The 18,756-nt window shown below is 40.9% G+C and overlaps 1 protein-coding gene across 1 annotated transcript in view; it reads right to left on the bottom strand.

The window, feature by feature from the left end:
* ARHGAP42 (Rho GTPase activating protein 42) overlaps positions 1-18,756 on the bottom strand; it is a 306,489-nt gene that overhangs the window by 100,170 nt on the left and 187,563 nt on the right. Inside the window, 2 exon segments of the mRNA XM_043504183.1 lie at positions 2,674-2,784; positions 14,324-14,425. Of these exon segments, the coding sequence (XP_043360118.1) occupies positions 2,674-2,784; positions 14,324-14,425 (213 nt within the window).

The following is an 18,756-nucleotide window of genomic DNA, read 5'->3' as shown; positions in this document are numbered from 1 at the left end:
GAGCTTCTCCCGCTGATACAACTACTGCCTCTTGGGGGTTACCTGCACTGATGGGAGAGCTGTCTCTCTCTCCTCACCTTTGAGCGCCTTCATTAAAGCTGTGCCAATGCAACATTTTAAATGTAGACTTGCCCCAAGTTTCCCAACATGAAGAAGAGCTCTGTGTAAGTTTAAAATCTTGTCTCTTTCACTAGCAGAAGCTAGTCCAATAAAATATATTACTTCACCTCCCTTGTCTCTTCCAAAATCTAGTCAGCTAGCCTTTTTCTTCATGGTTCTCAAATCTTTCCTAAAATCCCATTCTTACAGCCCCAATATGAAATGAGGGTGAAATCCTCGCTCTGATTTGCATCTTTCCTTACTCCTCCTATTTTGGTGTACGTTACATCCTCACTAATAGCAAGTCCATAATATAAATTATAAGTAAGGCTATGTTTTAGTCATGGGTATTTTTAGTTGCTGGATCAAGGTTCGTTAGTTTCTCACCAACATGCAAATATTCACTTTGAAATATATTCTCATCTCAAAATACATGAAGATAGGCACTTTAGAGTAACTCTTCTTGGGGAGACTGGGAGTTACAGATGAATTTCACTCTTGTTCACAATCTAGGACGATGCCAAGGTTAGATACACTGGAAGCTAGTGGCGTTGTTTGGGAGAGACAGAAATGAGAGAGCTGTGTTTGAGGATGCTCCTTTTGCACAAGTGACGCATTTCTGTCTTTGAGACATTTACCAGAAAGCCATTTTGTCAAGGAAACTACAGATACACAAAACAATGCAGGCATATGCAACTGCTATCCCGCCTCAAAAACAAAATGCTAACTAATATTGCTTGGTTATCTGCCAATAAGAAAAAAAAATGCACTGTCCAGTTGAAATGTTTCATGAAATCTGTGAGGTATCAGGATACTGTTATGTAGCAGGACAATTGCATAGTGAACAAATCTTTTATCTGTATTGTATTTGGTGGCTGTGATGGCGGGGGGGAAACAGAACACTTCTGGCACTCATCCAAATGACGTGGGCCAATATTTTCAGAACTAGTAGCCTACTGAATCCATGGGAACTATGGAGTGTCCAACATTTTAGATTATCAGGCCACGTAAGTCCTGGTAATTAAAGACCTATGCATGTACTGAACTTTAAGCATGAAAGTAGTCCCACTGAGTTCAGTAGGCACTCTCATATGCATAAAATTAATTACATACACAAGTCTTTCCAGGACTGGGGCTGAATTTAGGTGTCTAAGGGTAGGTACTCCCACATCTTGAATACTACGTACAGATGTGGTCCCCTCATCTCAAAAAAGATATGTTGGCATTAGAAAAGGTTCAGAAAAGGGCAACTAAATGATTAGGGGTTTAGAACAGGTCCCATATGAGGACAGATTAAAGAAGCTAGGACTTTACAGCTTGGAAAAGAGGAGACTAAGGGGGGATATGATAGAGGTTTATAAAATCATGAGTGCATTGGAGAAAGTGAATAAGGAAAAGTTATTTACTTGTTCCCATAATATAAGAACTAGGGATCACCAAATGAAATTAATGGGTAGCAGGTTTAAAACAAATAAAAGGAAGTTCTTCTTCACTCAGCGCACAGTCAACCTGTGGAATTCCTTGCCTGAGGAGGTTGTGAAGGCTAGGACTATAACAGGGTTTAAAAGAGAACTGGATAAATTAATGGAAATTAATGGCTATTAGCCAGGATGGGTAAGAAATGGTGTCCCTAGCCTCTGTTTGTCAGAGGGTGGAGATGGATGGCAGGAGAGAGATCACTAGATTACCACCTCTTAGGTTCACTCCCTCTGGGGCACCTGGCATTGGCCACTGTCAGTAGACAGGATACTGTGCTGGATGGACCTTTGGTCTGACTCAGTATGGCCATTCTTATGTTCTTATGTATTCACTGCAGTTTAAACCCCTCAGCTGGCCTGTGTCAGCTGATTCAGGTTCATGGGGTTCAGGCTAAGGGCTGTTTAATTGCAGTGTAGACATTTGGGCTCGGACCAGGTGGCTCTAGGACCCTGGGGCTGCAGCCTGAGCCTGAATATCTACACTGCAATTAAACAACCCCTTAGCCCAAGCCCCAGGAGCCTGAGTCAGCTGGCACTTTAAATATAGATTTATAAACATAACTTCATAGTCCTAATTGTTAAAATCTTGGCACAACTTCTGCCAGTCACACAGTGGTCTCAGACATGTTCTGCTACAGACATTATATAACTTTACAAAAATACCTTAATAATTATAAAAATGAATTTTAATGTCCTATTCATGTTATTTCATATGTAACTTAACAAAACTAAACATGAGGTAAACTTCATACTCTGAGCACTTAAAGACTAATATGTTTGGAATTTTGAGCCAATTTTTATATTAGGAAATCTCTGTTACGTGTTACACAGACACAACCTTTTAAGTTCAGTTATTAAAATGTCATGCAGATTTCAAACTTATTTTACTTCACAATAGACATGAACATTTTTTCTTTAAGAAATGGGGATAATTCCCAAGGAAAGAACGTTATGCCTGTTTGCTCATGAACTACTTTCAAGAACTCCTTTAATTAAAAAGAGATCAAAAAATAAGAACATTAACCAAAATTTTCATCTTTAAATATAGTCACTGTAAATGTAGGTAAAGGAAGTGAAAAATAAATACAAAACTTACAGGTTCAACAAATTCAAACTTCTTTTTCTCCTGTACTTCTTGAATTTTAAACACATATTCTAATGACGCTTCATAAAAGTTTTGATGTTCTCTGTCAATCTGCGTATCTGCCTAAAAATAAAAATGAAGTACATTAAATTAATATTAATTTACGGTTATAACTGGCTCACTTAGGGTTTCCATTATTAACTATTTATTTAAGAGTTCCCTAAGTTCCAGTTTCCTGTTTTATTTTCCAGCCCTATATACTCTTATGCTCGTAACACAACCCTCATTTTGACAGAGAAGAGTAGGGTTACTAGCAGTGGCTAGACGAGGATGCTAAAAAATGATGAAATACTCTCCATCAGAAGCTAAGTAAAATTTTTCTACAATGCTCTCAGACCAGGGACCTTTGTCCTATGAGACCTGTAGACAAGCCAATGTTTCTCTTCCTTTAACAACCAACCTTTCCATGAGGGCTGCATGAAATGTAATCAGAGACACTATCTGTCAACAGTTTAACTACTGAGCCATTTCAAAGTGAACTAGAATGAAATGTCAGGTTTCAGAGTAGCAGCCGTGTTAGTCTGTATTCGCAAAAAGAAAAGGAGTACTTGTGGCACCTTAGAGACTAACAAATTTATTAGAGCATAAGCTTTCGTGAGCTACAGATGAAGTGAGCTGTAGCTCACGAAAGCTTATGCTCTAATAAATTTGTTAGTCTCTAGAATGAAATGTGGTACACAGTACAAGTCACCAGTCCAGACATTAGGTATTTGGTGAAGGACATCTAAACTGGCAAAAGTGCAAGGAACACAAAAGGATGACGAAAAGCAGTCAAGGAATAACTATCCTAGATTTAAAGCAAGGAACATTATTATTTTGGGCATGCAAAAATGTGCTAGCTGCCATAGAAACACAAATAGAGACAGTCCCCCTTATTGTTTTGCAGTCTAAATGTAACAGGACATAACAGGCCAGGGTCATAAGTAGACAAAACAGAAAAGGAAAGGGAGAAAGAGGACAGGATAACAATAAAATCAGACAGCTCCTGAGTAAGGCAAGGACAAATCTGCTAGCCTGCAGGGGGCGGGCATTAGGGTGTCTGTGTGTTTGCGTCAGGGAAGCCTGGCTGTTTAAAAATAGCCGGAGCCTCGCGAACCAGCTGAGCGGCAGCGAACCAGCGGAGCAGCGGGGACAGCAGAGCAGCTCACAGCAGGAGTTTGCCTGGGAGTTCGCCTGGAGTGAGCCCATTGAGGCTTACATCTTGCCAACGTCTCTGAGGAAGCTCCGTAGTAGGTAGGTGATATGGAAGGGGGGAATTCAGCTGTTGTGACCTGCACTGGATGTGCCATGTTTGTCTTTCTTCCACAGGACAGAAGCGACTTTGTCTGTACAAAGTGCAAGCTGGTCTCCATATTGGAAGAGAAGATTGAAGGTCTGGAGCAACAGGTAACGACCCTGCGTTGTATACGAGAGACTGAGGATTTTCTGGACCAAACTCAGGATAGCCTTCTAGGGGCACAAAGCTCTAAAGATGTAGAGCAGGTTGCACAGAGGAGCCAAGAGGCCAGTGAAGAAGCTTGGCAACATGTGACCTCCAGAAGAGGTAAGCGGAATGTCCGGGTTCCAGTAACACAGACACAGGTAACTAACCGCTTTCATGTTCTCTCCACAGGTACCAATGCGGAGAGTGGACCAGATGATATGTCTGGGGGGAGAAAGCAGAAGGAGACTCCGCTGGTTGGGAGGCATGAGATGCGATGTCCTGAGGTTGGAGGTTCCACGACCACCACTCCCAAGAGGAGAAGGCGGGTGGTGGTGGTCGGGGACTCTCTCCTCCGGGGGACTGAGTCATCTATCTGCCGCCCTGACCGGGAAAACCGAGAAGTCTGCTGCTTGCCAGGGGCTAAGATTCGTGATGTGACGGAGAGACTGCCGAGACTCATCAAGCCCTCGGATCGCTACCCCTTCCTGCTTCTCCACGTGGGCACCAATGATACTGCCAAGAATGACCTTGAGCGGATCACTGCGGACTATGTGGCTCTGGGAAGAAGGATAAAGGAGTTGGAGGCGCAAGTGGTGTTCTCGTCCATCCTCCCCGTGGAAGGAAAAGGCCTGGGTAGGGACCGTCGAATCGTGGAGGTCAACGAATGGCTACGCAGGCGGTGTCGGAGAGAAGGCTTTGGATTCTTTGACCATGGGATGGTGTTCCATGAAGGAGGAGTGCTGGGCAGAGACGGGCTCCATCTTACGAAGAGAGGGAAGAACATCTTTGCCAGCAGGCTGGCTAACCTAGTGAGGAGGGCTTTAAACTAGGTTCACCGGGGGAAGGAGACCAAAGCCCTGAGGTAAGTGGGAAAGCGGGATACCGGGAGGAAGCACAGGCAGGAAGGTCTGTGAGGGGAGGGCTCCTGCCTCATACTGGGAATGAGGGGCGATCAACAGGTTATCTCAAGTGCTTATATACAAATGCACAAAGCCTTGGAAACAAGCAGGGAGAACTGGAGGTCCTGGTGATGTCAAGGAATTATGACGTGATTGGAATAACAGAGACTTGGTGGGATAACTCACATGACTGGAGTACAGTCATGGATGGTTATAAACTGTTCAGGAAGGACAGGCAGGGCAGAAAAGGTGGGGGAGTAGCACTGTATGTAAGGGAGCAGTATGACTGCTCAGAGCTCCGGTACGAAACTGTGGAAAAACCTGAGTGTCTCTGGATTAAGTTTAGAAGTGTGTGCAACAAGAGTGATGTCATGGTGGGAGTCTGCTATAGACCACCGGACCAGGGGGATGAGGTGGATGAGGCTTTCTTCCGGCAACTCACGGAAGCTACTAGATCGCATGCCCTGATTCTCATGGGTGACTTTAATTTTCCTGATATCTGCTGGGAGAGCAATACAGCGGTGCATAGACAATCCAGGAAGTTTTTGGAAAGCGTAGGGGACAATTTCCTGGTGCAAGTGCTAGGGGAGCCAACTAGGGGGAGCGCTTTTCTTGACCTGCTGCTCACAAACCGGGTAGAATTAGTGGGGGAAGCAAAAGTGGATGGGAATCTGGGAGGCAGTGACCATGAGTTGGTTGAGTTCAGGATCCTGACGCAGGGAAGAAAGGTAAGCAGCAGGATACGGACCCTGGACTTCAGGAAAGCAGACTTTGACTCCCTCAGGGAACAGATGGCCAGGATCCCCTGGGGGACTAACATGAAAGGGAAGGGAGTCCAGGAGAGCTGGCTGTATTTCAAGGAATCCCTGTTGAGGTTACAGGGACAAACCATCCCAATGAGTCGAAAGAATAGTAAATATGGCAGGCGACCAGCTTGGCTTAATGGTGAAATCCTAGCGGATCTTAAACATAAAAAAGAAGCTTACAAGAAGTGGAAGCTTGGACATATGACCAGGGAAGAGTATAAAAATATTGCTCGGGCATGTAGGAAAGATATCAGGAGGGCCAAATCGCACCTGGAGCTGCAGCTAGCAAGAGATGTCAAGAGTAACAAGAAGGGTTTCTTCAGGTATGTTGGCAACAAGAAGAAAGCCAAGGAAAGTGTGGGCCCCTTACTGAATGAGGGAGGCAAGCTAGTGACAGAGGATGTGGAAAAAGCTAATGTACTCAATGCTTTTTTTGCCTCTGTTTTCACTAACAAGGTCAGCTCCCAGACTGCTGTGCTGGGCAACACAAAATGGGGAAGAGATGGCCAGCCCTCTGTAGAGATAGAGGTGGTTAGGGACTATTTAGAAAAGCTGGACGTGCACAAGTCCATGGGGCCGGACGAATTGCATCCGAGAGTGCTGAAGGAATTGGCGGCTGTGATTGCAGAGCCCTTGGCCATTATCTTTGAAAACTCGTGGCGAACGGGGGAAGTCCCGGATGACTGGAAAAAGGCTAATGTAGTGCCCATCTTTAAAAAAGGGAAGAAGGAGGATCCTGGGAACTACAGGCCGGTCAGCCTCACCTCAGTCCCTGGAAAAATCATGGAGCAGGTCCTCAAAGAATCAATCCTGAAGCACTTAGAGGAGAGGAAAGTGATCAGGAACAGTCAGCATGGATTCACCAAGGGAAGGTCATGCCTGACTAATCTAATCGCCTTTTATGATGAGATTACTGGTTCTGTGGATGAAGGGAAAGCAGTGGATGTATTGTTTCTTGACTTTAGCAAAGCTTTTGACACGGTCTCCCACAGCATTCTTGTCAGCAAGTTAAGGAAGTATGGGCTGGATGAATGCACTATAAGGTGGGTAGAAAGCTGGCTAGATTGTCGGGCTCAACGGGTAGTGATCAATGGCTCCATGTCTAGTTGGCAGCCGGTGTCAAGTGGAGTGCCCCAGGGGTCGGTCCTGGGGCCCGTTTTGTTCAATATCTTCATAAATGATCTGGAGGATGGTGTGGATTGCACTCTCAGCAAATTTGCGGATGATACTAAACTGGGAGGAGTGGTAGATACGCTGGAGGGGAGGGACAGGATACAGAAGGACCTAGACAAATTGGAGGATTGGGCCAAAAGAAATCTAATGAGGTTCAATAAGGATAAATGCAGGGTCCTGCACTTAGGATGGAAGAATCCAATGCACCGCTACAGACTAGGGACCGAATGGCTCGGCAGCAGTTCTGCGGAAAAGGACCTAGGGGTGACAGTGGACGAGAAGCTGGATATGAGTCAGCAGTGTGCCCTTGTTGCCAAGAAGGCCAATGGCATTTTGGGTTGTATAAGTAGGGGCATAGCGAGCAGATCGAGGGACGTGATCGTTCCCCTCTATTCGACACTGGTGAGGCCTCATCTGGAGTACTGTGTCCAGTTTTGGGCCCCACACTACAGGAAGGATGTGGATAAATTGGAAAGAGTACAACGAAGGGCAACGAAAATGATTAGGGGTCTAGAGCACATGACTTATGAGGAGAGGCTGAGGGAGCTGGGATTGTTTAGTCTGCAGAAGAGAAGAATGAGGGGGGATTTGATAGCTGCTTTCAACTACCTGAAAGGGGGTTTCAAAGAGGATGGCTCTAGACTGTTCTCAATGGTAGCAGATGACAGAACGAGGAGTAATGGTCTCAAGTTGCAATGGGGGAGGTTTAGATTGGATATTAGGAAAAACTTTTTCACTAAGAGGGTGGTGAAACACTGGAATGCGTTACCTAGGGAGGTGGTAGAATCTCCTTCCTTAGAGGTTTTTAAGGTCAGGCTTGACAAAGCCCTAGCTGGGATGATTTAACTGGGACTTGGTCCTGCTTTGAGCAGGGGGTTGGACTAGATGACCTTCTGGGGTCCCTTCCAACCCTGATATTCTATGATTCTATGATTCTATGATTCTATGAAATCAGGATGGTTGCTTTAATTTAGGATAAAATCTTCAAACCTGAGTGCCTAAAGTAAGGCACCTACATACGTGGCTCACCACCCAGAGTTGCTGAGCATTCATTAAGGTCAGTGGGAGTTGTGTGTGCTCAGCACTTCTGAAAATTAGGGCACTTATTTAGGTTACTAAATACAGATTTAGGGCCCTACGTTTAGACATCCAAGATTAAAAATTTTGGCCTTAGGGTTCCCCCAACCCTGCTCCTCTTTCCTTTTTCTCCTCTCTGGATTTATTCTATGTGAATTTAGGAGAGCCTGGCGTGAAGCAAGGAAAGGTGGTTTGGGGGAAGGTGCTCCACACTTTCTGAGCATCATGGAAAAAGGTGCAGAGGAAGAAGTGGGATAAGAAAACAAAAAAGGGGCATCAGAGCTGGTGTGCCTTGTTAAGAATTCTCTTGAATATCACACATGACTAATTCCTTGCACATTTCCCAGCATGAGCAGTTTCAAATGCCTTTTCCACATATTATCTCACAGAGAGAGAGGGAGAAAAAGAGAGGGATATGTTTTTAAACACAGAAATCTTGCAGCCTATCATTTCAGAACATGAATCAAGCTGTCTGAGAATATAAAAATATTTTATAGTTTTACACTTTCACGATAGTTCATTTTCATGTTTTAGTTTTCCCAATGTTTTACAGAAAGTGTAGTGCAGTGTTTGCTGGAAATTTAAGAGTATTGACTGCTACCCTGGGTGATATGCAGGGATTGAACCTGGAAACTCCAGAACCAAAACAAAGGCTTCTGTCACTGGAAATAAAGAATTAACTCCACCAACTGATGAGTAGTAGGATCTTCCATGTAATCAAGCCATTAGAGGGAGACAGAACACATGGCCAGTTCCCATTTTAATTCCATTTTTCAGTTATTCATAACTTTCCTTTTGGGCTGAAATTGTCTATGTCTGACCCCAGCACTAAGGGTATTTCTTTTTTTAATTGTGGAAACTTTCAGTAACATCAGTTCAGCTATTTCTGATTTATGGGAATATAGAAATAATACCTTTTCCTCTTATGTTCTGATTAAATTTGGAACTCAAATAACAAACGTATGTGAAGCTAGAAAATTGAAGATGGCTTATTTTATGGTTTCCATCAAGGAACAGAAAGAATATTCATTTCTAAAGAAAACAAGTTTAGTATATTTTAAATCTTGTATCTGTACAATCAGTATTTGCCTTCAGTTAAAGATTCTGCCTGTTAATAACACCTCTAATTAATACTGCTTCAGGTAAGATAAAATCATCATAATCATTTAGTAGCATGGAGACATTGAACATTGAATCACTTCTACAGTACTCCATTAGCACTTGAAAACAAAAATATTAGCTTTAATATTATCTTTAAAATGAATCAGTAGCACTTGTTCCTTTTTAGGCCTATAAAAACAGGAGATTAAATACAAAAGCTAATGTTAAGGATAAGAAATCAAGCACTCAAAAGCCACGCAATTCCAAAAATTAAGGCTTTTACCACAAAGTTAACTTGGCCATGTGGCATTTTTGTTGTATTTTCTATTACTGGTTTCCTTGATGAATCTAAAACTTAGTGTATTAATCGCTATGTTATAAAAAGTATATAAAATAGGGCATATAGGGTATGCAATTTGGCAGAATTTAACAATGTGTTACAACTTTAGGGTATGATCCTGAAAACCTTAACTCAGGGGAATGCAGACAATGAAAATTTGCATAACATGGGCCTCAGTTTTTACTTTTGGTTGTATATAAATACAGTTTAATTTGGTTTTAGCAATGAGCTCTTTCAGGGCCCAATTCAGGAAAGCACTCAAGAACATGCTTTAATCCATCCACAGAAAACCACGTAAGCACATGTTTAACTTTACTGAGACTTAAGCATGTTTTGAAACACTGTCCAAAACTTGGGCTACAATGATCATTTGGGTATAGGGATCAAATTACACTTTCCAAAAGCCATCTTCTGTGAAGGCTGATGAGTCTGCTTGATCAATGAGGATTCACAGTTGTACGAATCAATTAAGAAGTGGTTTATCTGAACTTTTCCAAGGCAGGAAAGATTTTCACACCTTTTTGTATGCCACTCACCTGATGGTAAAGAATGGCTTACTGTATGGTAAATTACAGAAGCAGCTTTTATGATAGACAGTTAGAGTCAGTATTATTTTGACTGACCGGCAATAGCACTAGAATGTACATCAGAACTCGATCTGTTCTTCCAAGATGGACATGCCTCCCTATATGAGCACCATTCTGAAACCTCAATTTCATGAATCCGCATTAGTGATCAATGGGGGCTACCAAAATGGATGCTTGTAGCATTGATTCAGATCTATTCCTTTTTAATTCTGTAACTCTTATTTCTTTCCATAGGTTTTCTCATAGGGATAGTAAAAAAAATTGGTCACCATGGGTTTTTGGTGTTTTTTACTTGTGCAGTTTGTAAAAAGTATGTCAATAGTCTGTGTACTATTATGGAATGTGCTGCATATTATGACAAAAGTCAAACTCAAATGATCTTCATCTTGCACGCTATTTGACAGTGGTAGCTCAAGGTCTGGCACAAAGAAGAATCTTTACTATGTGACCATAGCCCTGTAAATACAGATGTACGGAAAACACAGGCCTCCACTTAGATTAAGATGGAACATCAAATGCAGGGATCTGAAATCTCTGGTGGCTGTATCTCTGCATTACAAATAAATAACTTTGCAACCTACTTCATTTTAGGGAAATTGCATGTGGCCCTCTGGCTCACAGCTAGTGCCAACTTCAGCTTGGCCAAGTCTGGACAACCATGACCTAAGGTGATAATACTATCATCAAAACTAAACATATGCCCAATATTAAAATTGCACATTTTGAATCAAACTCAAAACAAGAAAAGCTGCCCCATTCTTTATTTAACTCCCCCACAACCAGTTTTTATAATGTAAATGCCTGATTCAACATTATCCTTACTCCAGTTTTATGCTGGCGTAACTCCACTGATTTGAGTGCAGTTATATCAACATAAATCTGGAGCAATGTAATGGTGAACTAGGCCCTATATGTTCTACAATCACGGCCTTTATAAAAGTAGACTAACTAGCATCCCTTATGAAATTCAATATCTAGGCATGAAGTGATTATTTAAGGAAGAGGGGAAAACTTTTATTGTGATTTTCAATTAATTTGCATGCTCAAGTCAAATCCTTCGTGAGTCTAAGACATATATATATATTTAATTATATTCACAGTTGATACATTTTATTTCATTTCCATTAGTTTTTTAACTGCAATATAATAAATAATCTTCATAACAATCCCAGCAAAATGTGCTTTATTTAAACCCGACAGTAAATTAGCACTTAACTTGATTTAACCAAATCTTGATTTATAGGTAAATACATCGAAAATTGTTTTCTGACTTCCTGCTTAATCTCTAATGGAACTGTTTCCCTATTAATGTAAGGGGAATTTATGGACTTGTTGGAGTTGTGTATATGTAAATTTGGCCTGTGACTGGAACAAAAAAAAAACCCTGTAAAATTAATGTTTTCTCTACAGTTGATTCATCATACTGACATCTGTTTTAGCGAGTACAATATAAAAGAATAAATGTTATGAAATTGCAGTATTATATCACGTAAATATAAATACCACACATTGTGACTTTTTGAGAGATGGTTAGGTCTTTTGTGTAGAATTTTGTCAGCAAAATAATTTCCAAGATTTCAGAGTTTATCATTGACAATAATGCTATTAAAATAGTGCTCATCTTTTTTGGAATATTTAATATAGTATCAGTAATACTGAAAAAAAACAACTTGTAATTTGCTACACAGGAAAATAATTTAATCTAACAACATAGCTAAAAGAGGGATCCTTCCGCTAAATTAGAACTATGCATGCTTTTAAAAAGTAAGAGTTACAGTATGTACTCTTTAAAATGGATGATGCATCTACATTTAATGCTATGACCATGGTAGACCCTGTTGAAATCAAATGAGCGCCACATAAATGCACGGTTATGTGGAACTGCATCAGATTCCAGGATTAGCTTTAAAACACTGTTACCCTATATAATTAGAGCTTTGTGCTCATAATAGAACAATCCTCTCTGAATAGTTTTTTATTACTGTGGATCCTTAATCTGTACACAGTATGGCAATTAAAAGTGGACTCTATTGGAAGTACGGTTAACTATTAGGAAGCAAAACTAATGCACAAAAAAAAAATATGTAATTCTGCATCCAATTATGCAAGCTTCTACGCATGCAAATAGTCTCAATGAGACTCAATATTCATTGCCATATACCTGTGTAGTCATTTACACTACTGCAAAATGATACAGACGTAAAATGCTACCAGATAAAAATGGCACTTTGTACAGGCATTAATGGCTATACAAGGCACAAGGCAGCGCAGAATCAGGCTCACTGACTTGTGTTGAAATTGTTGGTTCAAAGAAGTACTAGTCACAAGAGTACAGTGACCAGACAGCAAATGTGAAAAATCAGAACAGAGGGTGGGGGATAATAGGAGCCTATATAAGAAAAAAAAATCAGTACTGTCCCTATAAAATCAAGACATCTGGTCACCCTACAGAAGAGTAAGTGTAACCCATGTGCCTAATAGGGAGATATATCTTTAAGAGACCCTTTGGGGGGAGGCAGGAGTGAATTGTGTCTGGGTCACTGTTGCTAGGCAGATTAAGCACTCCATATCCAGAAGCTTCTGGAATTGGGTGTGGTAGTTTTGGGTGTGCTCCAATAGGTTTACTGTTGCTGTGGTCACACTCCATGAGGGTAAGCAGTCAGGGCAGCTGCTTTGCAGAAGGGCATGTGCCCTTTGTGAGTTGGAAGAAGCTGAGCTCAAGAGCAGAAAGCAGGCTGTTGTCCCTAACTCTGAAGCATTTTGCAGCAGGTCAGTGATATTGTTAATCCTCTAGCAGGGAAGCATGGGCAATGCTAATTACAGCAAAAGGAAATTGGGAGGGAAAAATTACTTCTATTTTAACTGTATGCTTTGAATGTTGTAAATGTAGTAATGGGGAAAGAGTCATTTATATTTTGCTATTCTCAGTTTTGTATTTTCTTGTAACAGGGTTTTCTTTACATCTATACACTTAGCTGGGTGATTGGTTAATCAGTTAGCTGACTGGCTAGGAGTGATTTCAGTAGAGGAAGAGTCTGCATGGATTCCAGCTGACGATTCCTACAAGCAAGTGGAGGGAAGATGTTGTTTTAGACTCACCAGACTGTATATATTTGGTGATCAAAGATTCTAACTGTGACTTAGGTGAACTAAGCTTTTGGGAACTTTCAGTTTCTTCCGACTGTATTTCTGTGGGGACTGTGCTGTTCAGATTTTAATTTGTTTTCTTTATTTATGTTTATGTATAACTGTGAAGGTAATGTCTGTGGATTATAAAATAGCCATGTCATCCTGTAAAAATTTGATTATTTGTTTATCATAAGATTTTATAAAGTTATTTAATTAAATTCATTTCTTTAGTTCCTTTTGGAACTTGAATGCGGGGAGGTTGACCCTGTGCACTCCTTGCTGAAAATCCTTAGAGACTGAACTCTAGGTCTCCAGATACTTTCTATGGGAGTTGGGTTTTTTTTTAAGGAACTGGAGGCGGGAAACAAAGTGAACTCTAGCCCACCCATAGGTTACATAAGGACCAATCATTCTTTGCTCAAACTAAGAATCTTCTGAGGCCATATTTGACTACATTTTGTTATGACAAACACAAGTTTACCTGAACATCACACGTACAAAAACTGCCAAAAACTTTTGGCAATCTATTTATCTATCTGCAATATGGCACTCTTTTTAATTTCATAAAATGCAGCCATATAGTTTTATTATGGAAAGAATGTTTCTCTCAGATTAAAGCAGAAAACATGACATGCTGAAAAGCATAAAAAGTGTGATTAAAATGCTTCAGGCTAAGTTATCTAGCTGAAAATTTATGTAAAACGGAGTCAATTAAATAAAATTTAAAAAGTCAGCATAGCCTAATTATATTAATTATAAATATTCCACATATACCTTCCAAATAAAGGTCATACATTTTTATTAGAGCATTACAAATACAGTATTGTAAATAGTAAAAATTAGGTTTGCAACTTAAAATATGGCAGAGCACATGGGAAATACTGCCATGTTAAGAGTTTTATTTTACATCAGAATAGTATTAATCTCATATATAGAATTTATGTATACGTACATAGCAACAGGGACCGACAGAAATCATCATTTTATGTAAAGAAAAATACAGCATGTCCTAGAAACAACTCTTTTTAAAGATAAACTTATGGTCTAGTAAAAGGGTAAGAGCTTACATCTTGCAAATGAGATTCTTTTTTCTTTGCTGATAAATTTAAGTGCTTCTCTAGAATGGAATAATATTTCTCACTTTCCTTGTCAAACTTCTTCTTCCCATCCTGAAAAACAAAACATTGCAAAGTAAAGAATTTGATAGAACTTCAAAGCCCACAGAAAGGAAAAGCCAGCACATTTGCTAAAAAAGACTAGCTGTGTAATTATTTTTGCTGATTCCACTGGTTTTATGGCAAGAGACTCATATCTGAATTGGGGTCTAAAAGTTATTCAGTGAGACATTAAGTATACGTTAGTCTTCAATGGGACTGGTTATGTGCTTAGGTACCTTGCTGTAATGGGGCTTAAACTGATTTAATTTACACTTTCTATTGGCTCCATAAATGTGCGTGTCTCAGATCATTCTAACTTGCAAAAACCTACAGGAGTGGGTTCTGACTGAAAAAAAAAAAATCTTTGCAACAGTCCCTCCCATCTTATCTTTTCATTTGAGTTGATGTTTGTCTGACCTTTGTGTTCAGAGTATTGTATTGTGGTTTTTACTCATATTCTTAGAACACGAGGAAGAGGAAGGAAAACTATGTATGATTCTAATATAGCTGCAAAGGAAGCTAATGCAGGCAACAGAGTTTTTCAACAAATGCGTTGCATAGTTTTGAATGTTTAAACGTGTCCTTTTTAGGGAGTTTCTCCACTCTCCCACCTTCCCTCTTTTGAAAGCTTTCCTCATGTGGAGTCAAGTATCCCACATTCCCACTAGCTGAGTACTTCGATGCATGAAAAATAATCCAGAAAGGAAATTATTGATTATAAACAAGGCAGACTGAGCGATACTCTTCTACTTTAAAAAAATAATAATTCTGATGCTTATGGGCTGTAAATCTAAGAAAAAGACCTCTCTCTCGCTGTCTGTTGAGATCTCTCCCATCATTCTAGAAGTGACAGCACTGGGAAGAAAAGGAGTACTTGTGGCACCTTAGAAACTAACAAATTTATTTGAGCATAAGCTTTCATGAGCTACAGCTCACTTCACCGGATGCATTCAGTGGAAAATACAGTGGGGAGATTTATTTACATAGAGAACATGAAACAATGGGTGTTACCATACAGACTGTAACGCGAGTGATCACTTAAGGTGAGCTATTACCAGCAGGAGTGTGTGGGGGGAGAAACCTTTTGTAGTGATAATCAAGGTGGGCCATTTCCAGCAGTTGACAAGAACGTCCGAGGAACAGCGGGGGGGGGGGAGTAATGGGGGGAAATAGTTTTACTTTGTGTAATGACCCATCCACTCCCACTCTCTATTCAACCTAAGTTAATTGTATCCAGTTTGTAAATTAACTCCAATTAAGCAGTCTCTCGTTGGAGACTGTTTTTGAAGTTTTTTTGTTGAAGTATTGCCACTTTTAGGTCTGTAATGAGTGACCAAAGAGATAGAAGTGTTCTCCAACTGGTTTTTGAATCACTTGCCCCATAACCTCAGCCATGCAGAACACAATGCCACCCACAGCCTCAGAAACAACTCTGACATCATAATCAAAAAGACTGACAAAGGAGGTGCTGTCGTCCTCATGAATAGGTCGGAATATGAACAAGAGGCTGCTAGGCTGCCTTTCCAACTCCACTTTCTACAAGCCATTACCCTCTGATCCCACTGAGGGGTACCAAAAGAAACTACAACATTTGCTCAAGAAACTCCCTGAAAAAGCATAAGAACAAATCTGCACAGACACACCCCTGGAACCCCGACCTGGGGCATTCTATCTGCTACCCAAGATCCATAAACCTAGAAATCCTGGATGTCCCATCATCTCAGGCATTGGCACCCTGACCTCAGGATTGTCTGGCTATGTAGACTCCCTCCTCAGGCCCTACGCTACCAGCACTCCCAGCTATCTTCGAGACACCACTGACTTCCTGAGGAAACTACAATCCATCGGTGATCTTCCTGAAAACAATATCCTGGCCACTATGGATGTAGAAGACCTCTACACCAACATTGCACACAAAGATGGACTACAAGCTGTCAGGAACAGTATCCCCGATAATGTCACAGCAAACCTGGTGGCTGAACTTTGTGACTTTGTCCTCACCCATAACTATTTCACATTTGGGGACAATATATACCTTCAAATCAGCGGCACTGCTATGGGTACCCGCATGGCCCCACAGTATGCCAACATTTTTATGGCTGACTTAGAACAACGCTTCCTCAGCTCTTGTCCCCTAATGCCCCTACTCTACTTGTGCTACATTGATGACATCTTCATCATCTGGACCCATGGAAAAGAAGCCCTTGAGGAACTCCACCATGATTCCATCAACCTCAGCCTGGACCAGTCCACACAAGAGATCCACTTCCTGGACATTACGGTGCTAATAAGCAATGGTCACGTAAACACCACCCTGTATCGGAAACCTACTGACCGCTATTCCTACCTACATGCCTCTAGCTTTCATCCAGATCATACCACTCGATCCATTGTCTACAGCCAAGCGCTACGATATAACCGCATTTGCTCCAACCCCTCAGACAGAGACAAACACCTACAAGATCTCTATCAAGCATTCTTACAACTACAATACCCAGATGCTGAAGTGAAGAAACAGACTGATAGAGCCAGAAGAGTCCCCAGAAGTCACCTACTACAGCACAGGCCCAACAAAGAAAATAACAGAACGCTACTAGCCATCACCTTCAGCCCCCAACTAAAACCTCTCCAACGCATCATCAAGGATCTACAACCTATCCTGAAGGACGACCCATCACTCTCACAGTTCTTGGGAGACTGGCCAGTCCTTGCTTACAGACAGTCCCCCAACCTGAAGCAAATACTCACCAGCAACCACACACCACACAACAGAACCACTAACCCAGGAACCTATCCTTGCAACAAAGCCCGTTGCCAACTGTGTCCACTTATCTATTCAGGGGACACCATCATAGGGCCTAATCACATCAGCCACACCATCAGAGGCTCGTTCTCCTGTGCATCTACTAATGTGATATATGCCATCATGTGCCAGCAGTGCCCCTCTGCCATGTACATTGGTCAAACTGGACAGTCTCTACGTAAAAGAATAAATGGACACAAATCAGAGGTCAAGAATTATAACATTCAAAAACCAGTTGGAGAACACTTCAGTGTCTCTGATCTCTCGATTACAGACCTAAAAGTGGCAATACTTCAATAAAAAAAACTTCAAAACTAGACTCCAGTAAGAGACTGCTGAATTGGAATTAATTTGCAAACTGGATACAATTAACATAGGCTTGAATAGAGACTGGAAGTGGATGGGTCATTACACAAAGTAAAACAATTATTTTTCCCCATGTTTATACCCCCCCCCCGCTGTTCCTCAGACATTCTTGTCAACTGCTGGAAATGGCCCACCTTGATCATCACTACAAAAGGTCCCCCCCCCGCTCTCCTGCTGGTAATAGCTCACCTTAAGTGATCACTCTCGTTACAGTCTGTATGGGAACGCCCATTGTTTCATGTTCTCTACGTATATAAATCTCCCCACTGTATTTTCCACTGAATGCATCCGATGAAGTGAGCTGTAGCTCATGAAAGCTTATGCTCAAATAAATTTGTTCGTTTCTAAGGTGCTACAAGTACTCCTTTTCTTTTTGCGAATACAGACTAACACGGCTTCTACTCTGAAACCTAGCACTGGGATGGAAGGAGCAAAGGGGAAATCAGTAAGTACTCACAGCATTTTAAGGATTAAAACAACTCTTGTTACTGCATTATATTATTGTAATAAAAGTGTCTATCCTGTGGTTGGCTGCGGTTCTCCCCAACTGTTTTATAGGCCTAAAACTTACCCTGCATGATTCCCTGTAATGACTAACAAACTGAGTATTTTAAGAAAACAAAGAAAGGCTATCAGGACTGGTCTGATCAGCACATATGCAAAAGCTATTAATGGTGAGAAACCAATCAGATATAATGCAATAACATCAGGTCATGAGCAGGGCTCAATGATCCTTTCCTTCTGCTCTCAATTTCTCTCTCAAAGAATTATTGTTTTATATTAAACAAGTTACTGTAGTAGATTTTAATGGGAGGATTTGAATATTCTCCCCCAATTAATTTTTTTTTCATGCGAAAGTCATATCAATAGTCAAAGAAATCAGAAATAACAGGGAGATCTTAACACCATACATACTGAGATACAACAGCAAAGCAACAGTTAATTATTACCAGCAATATAATTAACCGCAATATAAATAAGTTCACAATGATAATCATACCAAACTGGAAAAAGAAAAACTCTCAATTATGTGGAAGATTCATATGGCATATCTATTATTATAAGCATATTTCTAATGGCTTGTCTACATGGTACACAGGTCCACACCAGAAGGGTGTAAATTCTAGTGCACACTAGCATGTTGTGCACTAAAAGTTGCCTGTTGCTCATTAAT

This window comes from Dermochelys coriacea, chromosome 1 (genome assembly GCF_009764565.3).
Source record: "Dermochelys coriacea isolate rDerCor1 chromosome 1, rDerCor1.pri.v4, whole genome shotgun sequence".
NCBI classification, from domain to species: Eukaryota; Metazoa; Chordata; order Testudines; family Dermochelyidae; genus Dermochelys; species Dermochelys coriacea.
Note: the sequence above shows the minus strand (reverse complement) of the source record. Positions and strands in the feature narration are given on the sequence as shown.